We start from the raw sequence: 8,716 nt of genomic DNA, 5'->3' as shown, positions 1-8,716 counted from the left end.
TTAAATAATTTTGTTACGGTTTGACTGAAAGTGAGTCTTGAAGTCTTTCCGTGTAAATAATTGAATATCTTTGATAGATCTTAGGAATTCAATCAATTTAAAGTGATAATTAAGTTGCGTTAATAGAAATATTTAAGCAGGAATTAAGACTTTCTTGCTTTAAATAGTTTTAATAGATTGTGTAGATTTGTTGAGAAATACTTTGGTTCTTGTGTTATTATAGGAGATCTTTATTTAAGGGTTATTCTCGTTAATCATCACAGTACTACATGGGTTATTCCCGTGTAGGTTTTTAACAAGTACTTGTGCGTGAGATCCAAGCAGCTCAGGTCCGTTACAAATAAAAGTTGGTTTACAGTAATTTAAACTGTCATATTTCTTTCAGTCATAACAACAAAGTTTATTTTAAATAAAATTTGTGAAAGACAGATAAATTAAAATAAAACATGAAATGATTAGAAACATAATTTTAAGTTTATGAAAGAAAATACAGTAATTTTTAAATAGAAAATGTATAATAGACAATAATTCTAAAAAAGTCACAAAAAAATTAATAAATTTAATTTAATGTATCTGTCTTTACACAAATTTTCTTTAAAAATAAGCTTTTATGATTTTGTTTTCGATGAAAACTTTATATATTGATTGAAAGAAAATATTTCAAAAGAATCTAACGAACCATTTTTTCAATGATCATAAAGATTCTTTCTTCAACAAAAGCTAGTTTTCAAAGCTGATTCTACATGTGGAAAAGAATTTGGCCAAGATAACTTGGCCAATGTGTCGCTTAATTTGAGAATTAAGAGGCACTGGTTTTCACAACCTTTAAAGCCAGGAACATAGCGACAGCAGGGAACATAATAGCCGGTATGATGCTGTCCCCCAATTGACATTATGTCCCCCGCTTTCAAGTTTGTGAAACTTGAGTTAGTCACCCGGTAATTTAGAACTACAAGGATGCAAGTGGAAGTATATTTCTTTGAATTCAAATTATATAAAAAATTTTTGCCGATAATATCCTAAAATAAATTAATTTAAGTTATTTTTTATATAGCTGGATTTAAAATTTATTTAATGCCTGCGACAACTTTTACATAGTTTTACGACTGCGAAACAATTTATAGTCTAAAACAGTTTATCCTAATACCAATATTGAATTTTCTGTTCATTATATTTAGTTTGATAGTCCATACGTTTTGACGTTGTATCATTTCTTTACATTGGAAATGTTGTGGAATATATTTATGTTTTTTTTTCTGTTTTTCTTTTTTACAAAACGCTTTGGGAAGGAATGTTGTCCTTCATTTAAGTACATATACAACATATTTTGTTATATTCATATGCTTGTTCTCCACCAAGAATACCCGTATTGATTTAAACCGTCACGTGTATATATCTGCACAGATTCATAAGATTGTCTCCAATGAATGTTCGTTTACGGATGCTAATTCTTCATCTAATTTCTAAGTTCCCAGGAAACGTAATGGATTTATTGTATCTTAAAAATGAAAAGCAGAATTTTTTTTGGATAACAGATTTACATGACATTTTGAAGGTATAAAATCAATAGGATTAAATGGGTGTTAATGGAATTTTAACAATGCAAGTTTTAAAAGCTGAAAACAAGCAAGAAAACTTCAGAACGAAAACTTACGATATTCAAGGAATGCTTATCTTCAATCAATCAATTTAAAGTGATCTATAGCACTAGAAAACACTTATCTGATGTAAAAAACAGCAACAAATAAAATGTTGTCGCTTAAGTTGGAACTTATTATTCTTCTTTCCCTGAATTGCTGTTATTTGAGCACAGGAATTCCAATTTCGACTACTTTCTTCATCCGAGATGAATTAAGTGACGTAATCTTTCAACATGCTTTCTTGGAACAAACAGGAATTCGAAAAGATTCAGACTGCGCCTTTTTATGCCTATCTTCTGGAAACTGTGCCTCGTTCCAGATTCACGAACAACTATTGCTTTGTCGTCTTTACTGGACACACTTTTTACTTGACGCCATCGGTAGCCCCTCAGCAGGTTGGAGGACTTACTCTGAAATGGGCAAGTGTTTGTTTTCATTTTTAGATAAAATGTTCAAACAAAATAGGCTTTGAAGGCATATTTTTGTAATTGACATATCAAACGTTGAAATATTAAATCTTTTTCCACTTGTATTATATAACTTTTTATCTGCTTGGTAGTATTCTTAACTGCATTGTATAATTTTTCATTTGTATTGCATATTTTTTTTATTTGATTGTTTAATTTTTATTTTTGTGTAATTTTTTAAATTTTTTATTTCCATTATATAATTTCTTCTTATTTGTATTGTATATTATTTTATTTGTTTGTGGTAATTTTTCATTTGTATTGTACCCGAGGGATAGTCCATCCGTTTATTTTGAGAGGGTCGGATATTGGAACGATTCCAGATTGAATTTCTTTCATTAAAGGTAATACTGATGTCAATTTAAGAAAAAAAAATATGTTCCAGTTTTTCTTTGTTACACCTTTTACTTCATATACATGTATTATAATATTATAATATGCTTCATATATTATGGTAATACATTTACATCCACTGAATATTTTTCCTTTATTTTTATGATCACCATTATTATTGATTAGTGAAAAAACAACATTAAGCAAGCCATGTGCATAGATTTCTTGAACAATGGCTGTTCCATCAGTGGTGCAAACAATGACGTATTCATCTATAATATTTAACATATTTTATTTTACTTTGATTCATACATATGTAAATATAAACAATAAAATGTCAATTCTTGATTGTTAATCACCCATTCTCAATATAAGGGCACAAATGCCTCTCTGATTTTTTAAAAAATGAAGTTCAAGATAACAATTTTTCTATCAATTACCTTTGAAAGAAAGTATCTGAAGATTTTGTTTCCAGGTTTTTTTTCATCAAAGTTTAATACATGGAATAATGACAAGACGGTAAAGTAGAGGGTGATTTTATTCAGAAATGTAGCTTGAAATGTACGTTACTCTTTCTTCAATGTCCAAAAAGATATGTAAAAAAAATGTAGTCATTAAAATCACAATTGGAATATCTCATCTTAACACCAGCACATCCTACCAACTCTGTCAGCAACATATTTTCTCGGCATACGAACGTGCGCTTGATTTTTCCTTTCAAAAAACAAAGGATACTTTTTGACCCAGATGTATAAAAACATTTTTTAAATATATGCTTTAAATTCTTCTCTCTGTTTTGTTTAGAGCGATCAGTTTAGAATCTTGTCATTTTCTATAGATAGTGGAACTTAACATGTACATGTAGTAAAATTATATTTTGTAGTTACTGTCTATTTTAACATATATCCATGCCGATTTAGACAGAGAGAGAGAAATGTAACGTACATTTCAAGATATATTTCTGATAAATAAAAAGCTTAAAATTCATCTAAAAATTCATAGTTTTGTTTCAGTTTATTCCAAAAAAGATTCTCTATGTAATCACATTGTGTTATATGTCACAATCATCACTATAAAGACACGATTGCCTCAGAATATGAGTAGGTAACGTACATTTCAAGCTTGTAATGTACGTAAATTAGTAATAAGAAAATATTGGGAAAAAAACAATTATTGACATAAAAATCATTTCAATGAAGCGTTTTAACGCAGTAATATAAGAAATGATATGGTAACAAACGTGGTTATTTGTCATCAACTACATGAATGTCACGTCACTTCGGTAACGTTCATTTCACATATTATTGGGGAGTCCCCTCCATCTCAGTTCATTACCATTCTTTTGTGCTGTTTCGCTGAAATTGACACCGGTCGTAGCCTAGTTACTTCTACCTGTGTGCAAGGGTACAGACAAAAAAAAAAAGAGTCAGACGTATTTTGCTAAGATCTAACAAATGCTTGTGTTTGGCCATTGAAACTTAACATAAATCTATTCCGAATATATCCATCGACAGTCTTGTTAACAATTTCATTTTAATAGTATGTTGCAACATCGTTTGTCAAAACACAAACATACGTAATTTTCAGCAGATCTGGAAAAATATAACCTAAAATGCAATGATTCAAACAAAACTGAGTATTGTGTGCCTTTCAGTATTTGAAATGTACGTGACCGTCTTGTGTTCTGGATTCATTTGTTTTGTTTCTTTTTCCTTTTTCTTTTTGTTTCGTTTTGGTTTTTTTTTTTTTTACCAATTATAAGCCTATGAATACCTTGTTTTAAATTACCAACAACAATTAAATTAATATTGACGAAAAGTCGCGTATTAAAAGTAAACAAACTGCAAAAAGGTTGCTAAAGATGAATTTAAGACACATAGAAATAAATTTTCTAGCAAGTGGTAACAGTCCACCACATTTACGAGGATTGGGGTGCATTTAGATGGATTTATGTGGTCATTTGTCAAATGGATTGTAACGATAATTTTGTTTCGCTCGTGTAAAAGCAATTAATTGACTAAATAATAAAAAAAATGTCAGTTAGAAATGCGCAAAATGTACGTTACCATTCGTAACGTACATTTCAAATATAAAAATCAATTCTCTTCCACAAGCGTACGTTAGACACGCAATATATAATATACTATTTGAACTTGCATATCATAAGAAATGCATCATACAGGTTTTGTATTCAGAAATATATACCAGGTATCAAAATTATATTTCATATAATTGACCTTAATATATTTTTTTTCCTCAGCAGAAACGTTTCTTTTGATTAATTTTTGGATTTAGCCGACCTCCAACCGTTGTAACTTTACTTTGTGTACACATTCGAGTGTGTGAAAGTATTTTACATGAAAATTCGTGCGAGATTCACTTAATTCGAATTTCATGGTAACGTACATTTCAGTCACGTACATTTCAAATGATCACTTTTCATGTAAAAAATAATTTTTAATTGTGTTAAGCAAAACGTCTTTGCCAGTTTACAGGTTACAAGGGGTTGCTTATTCAGAGTCGTCTCATATTTTCTACTTAATATATATTCTTAATGGAAGAATATAGGTAACGTACATTTCTTTCTTATCTCTACGATTGAAAATGTCTTTCATTCCGTAGACATATTTATAAAAGTTGCTCAAATTGTTCAATTTCATGTTACAATATCTATGTAGGAGTAATTAACCCTTTGAAATTTCAAATTTAGCCCATCAATAAATAAAGGAGAACAAAACTATCAGGTGTATAATCTTTGTGTTTGCTTGTAATGTGGTTAAAATAGAATTAAGCGACAGGGACATTGCACAATAAAAATTATTTATTATCACAAAGAAAATGTATTTATTGTTATGAAAAGAAGTATATATGATACAAGGTTTAACTTATCAGAAAATTTTTACTTGAGAATCAAAACTATATATTACACAGAGGGGATTCAGCATAATATTTGCCTTGGCGACAGTAACGTACATTTCAAATAGGCTACTATATTTGAATTTTGAACTCCTTATATACCCGTTCAGATCGATAATTATATGAATTCTTATTCATTGTTATATGACTATTTACAATGTTGATTTAAAAATTACATCAGTGGTATTTCTTCTAAATGAAAACGAGGCGACATTATTTGCGCCCTTATATTGAGAATGGGTGAATACGGGAATTTATGTCCCAGTTATTACAAAAAAAATTACAGAATCCGCTAATACACGGGTTATGTATTTTTGTCTGCAACAGCTGCGACATTAATTCCCGTACAAACAACCAAAGAAAACATTTTGTTATTTAAATCCGCCTCTTATTTTGATTTTTTAATCGGATTAATTAGGATGGTTCTAAAATAAGTTTCATTATAGACATAATTTTATTTATCACAAAAGACATCGAGTGATCCAAACAGTTTTGAAATCTTTCAAAACAACAACCATAACAATTATCTAATTAACTACCTGGTGAAATCAAACATTGTTGTAAAATACATTGATTTAATGATAATATGAGTATATGACGTGATTCGATTAAAGAGAAACCTAAAATCTACAATTTTAGAGAGAGAGAGAGAGAGAGAGAGAGAGAGAGAGAGAGAGAGAGAGAGAGAGAGAGAGAGAGAGAATTGAAATATGCTTTTTAAAGAAAACTCTGATATAATTCAATGTTACAAATCATAAAAAAGAATGAAGTACTTTCCAGGCGAAAAAAACGTAAAAATTATGTAATTTATTCTTCATCTAAAACTTTTTAAATGCGATTATGATTCAAAACAAATATTGATTTTACCATTTGATTATTGAGTACTGGTAAATCAAATCCTTTTTGGACATTTATAGACTAATAAACCTGAAGAATATTTATTTATAATTATACCAAGAGCACAACTAGTCACTTGTCGTAACCACATACTAGTAGCTAGTTTTATTTACATTTAAAGACAGTTACTAGTAGCTAACTTTTCTTACTAGTCGTGGCCAGCTACGTGTACTAGTAGCCAACTTTACCCACTTGTTGTAGTCAGCTTCATGTAGCCAGTTACTAGTAGCTAACTTTACTCGTACATATCTAAGCTCAAGATAGTGTTTGCCAAAATTCTATGTTAGATGTTGATTATTCGATTTTTTAAAAGTCTGATATACATGTACTATGAATATCATTAATTGTTTAAAAATCGATGAGAGAAAAGTTTAAATATGAGATAATGCATTTATCTATTGCAATGAAAAATAAGCCTAGGAATAATTTATCAATTCTCTCTTCATATCATAACTCCATAGGTCCCTGCAATAGAGGATACTTCTACACGAGAATGTTTCAGTATTGTTTCCGGTATGCTGGACACACATTCAGTAAGAACACAGCGTTTGACACATGTAACGACAGAAACGAAACACTACTAAAAATAGATTCGACAGAAGAGAACCTTTTTGTCAGCAGCTTAGCTTGTAAGTAGATTCAAAATATCAAGATTTTAAAAAGGGTATCGAGTGATTTTTGCTTCTTTTAAAAAGACATATTTCTTATGTTTATATAGGTCTTTTAATATTCTTAGAAGAGGAGTTAAGCTTTAATTGTCCTATTTTTTGGTAATAATGTATTTGGTTTTTTTTTTTGTTTTTTGTTTTTTGTTTGCTTTTCTTAACTTGGATTTCCACACATTCACACATTCTATACTCCACAATATATACCCAGCTACAATTAATTTGAATTCTGTAGCGAAATGTCTATAATTGTACTATGCTTAACAGAGAACAAATGTGCAATTTACATTTATTTTCTTTCTTAAACTAAAACTAATAAGTAAAATAACACTTGGATTAACTGACAAATCAAGTATCAAATTCTTGAAAGTTTAAAAAATAGTAGCTTTAGTACAGTTAAGATTTTGTCGTATTTTTTATTTTTTTAGATTCATTCATTAATAATACCCTGGGATCAAGAAGTTTCGAGATGATAATAGATGGAGAAAGATTGTCAGGTGGAACTTGGAACTCTTTATTTGGGAATAACGAGATTTTGACTTTCACGAATTTTCCCGCGACTGATGTTGCGAGTGTAAATGAAAGAATAGTGATCACTCCCCCCACTAACGGCGAACTTAAAGGGTACGAATGGAAATCCGTCTCACTGTTAAGTAATCAACGTACGACCATTTGTCGATATTATCCATAATTTGTGTATTTTTGGTATTTATGACAAATGATAAAAATAATATACCGATACAGACTGAAGAAAAGTCCAATAAAGCACAGGCGCATCCGAGTATGTATAAGGTGTTGTTTAAATCCTTTGAAGTGGTCCCAATACAAACATTTATTCCTTCTATAATTATATATGGGTATGCGTTCGAACAACAATATTGTTGTTTGCATATTAAAAAAAACTCGTGATCAAAAAGCGATCCTGGCATCGAATAATCTCTGTTTTAATAACATATTGATTCTAATTGCTACATTTCAATAATTACAAGAAGAGCATCTTTCTAAATGTAAAACGAGTCAAAAGATAGTTTAATTAAATCTTTATATGGTGTATGTTCCTCTAAAGAATTTTCCACTCATATGCGCCTGTGGAGAACTGCAATTTTGTTTACCTATTTGAAGGCTTTTTTTCGTGAAAGCACCTATGCGACCTAAGTGACCACGGTTTATTCGGTAGGATGCACCATGGCTCCTGATCCCACGTCAGATGTTTGGGAGGTCCATGTTTGCTCTGCTACTACTTTGTACTGTTTGCGGACTTTTTGATCTTGAATACTGTTCGTTATCACCATCTTTCATGAAACCGGTCGACAGGGGGTGTGAAATTGACATTTTTCCAGATGCAGACGTTCCTAATCTGTGTTGTTCCATCTGAGCTTGATTACTGTTGGTTGTCTTCATATTTCACGAAGAAAAAAAAATAATAACACCTTGTAATCATGCATTCAATAATATATCTCAAAAACCTTTATTTCTAGAACTTTACTAATCAATTTGAAATAAATGTGAACTTTATAGTACTAATATGCTAAACAGACCTAAACATCTTTTCTATACGAGGGGTGATCAAAAAGTTCGCGAACTAATTGAATAACTTCCATAAAAAAAACAATATTTGGTTTCACATTGTGACGTTACAAACAAGGAGAAAAACTTTATTCAGCTTATGCTATTTATAGACCTTGTGTATGGCTTTGTGTGTACCGAATTTCATTCTCATCTGAATTGTGGTTTTGTAGATATAGAGATAGTTTGCGAACTTTTTGATCACCCCTCGTACTAGTAAAGTTAAGTACTC

At 30.2% G+C, this 8,716-nt stretch overlaps 1 protein-coding gene across 1 annotated transcript; it reads left to right on the top strand.

Annotated features, from left to right (window-relative positions):
* Positions 1–1,749: 1,749 nt before the first annotated feature.
* LOC134242336 (uncharacterized) lies at positions 1,750–8,342 on the top strand. Its single transcript, XM_062724410.1, has 3 exons — positions 1,750–2,035; positions 6,715–6,882; positions 7,347–8,342. The coding sequence occupies exons 1-3, from the start codon at positions 1,750–1,752 to the stop codon at positions 7,607–7,609; spliced, it is 717 nt and encodes a 238-aa protein (XP_062580394.1). The 3' UTR covers positions 7,610–8,342.
* The last annotated feature ends 374 nt before the right edge of the window (positions 8,343–8,716 follow it).

This window comes from Saccostrea cucullata, unplaced genomic scaffold, assembly GCF_032062105.1.
Source record: "Saccostrea cucullata isolate Sc308-1 unplaced genomic scaffold, CSIRO_AGI_Scuc_v1 ctg23760, whole genome shotgun sequence".
Classification (NCBI taxonomy): Eukaryota; Metazoa; Mollusca; class Bivalvia; order Ostreida; family Ostreidae; genus Saccostrea; species Saccostrea cuccullata.
The sequence above is the reverse complement of the archived record's forward strand: the minus strand, read 5'-3'. Positions and strand labels throughout refer to the sequence as shown.

Coding starts and splice junctions, on each gene's coding strand:
- LOC134242336 (XM_062724410.1), top strand. CDS start 1,750: ATGTTGTCGCTTAAGTTGGAACTTATTATTCTTCTTTCCCTGAATTGC. Junction 2,036..6,714: donor CATCGGTAGCCCCTCAGCAG/GTTGGAGGACTT, acceptor ATAACTCCATAG/GTCCCTGCAATAGAGGATAC. Junction 6,883..7,346: donor TTTTGTCAGCAGCTTAGCTT/GTAAGTAGATTC, acceptor TTATTTTTTTAG/ATTCATTCATTAATAATACC.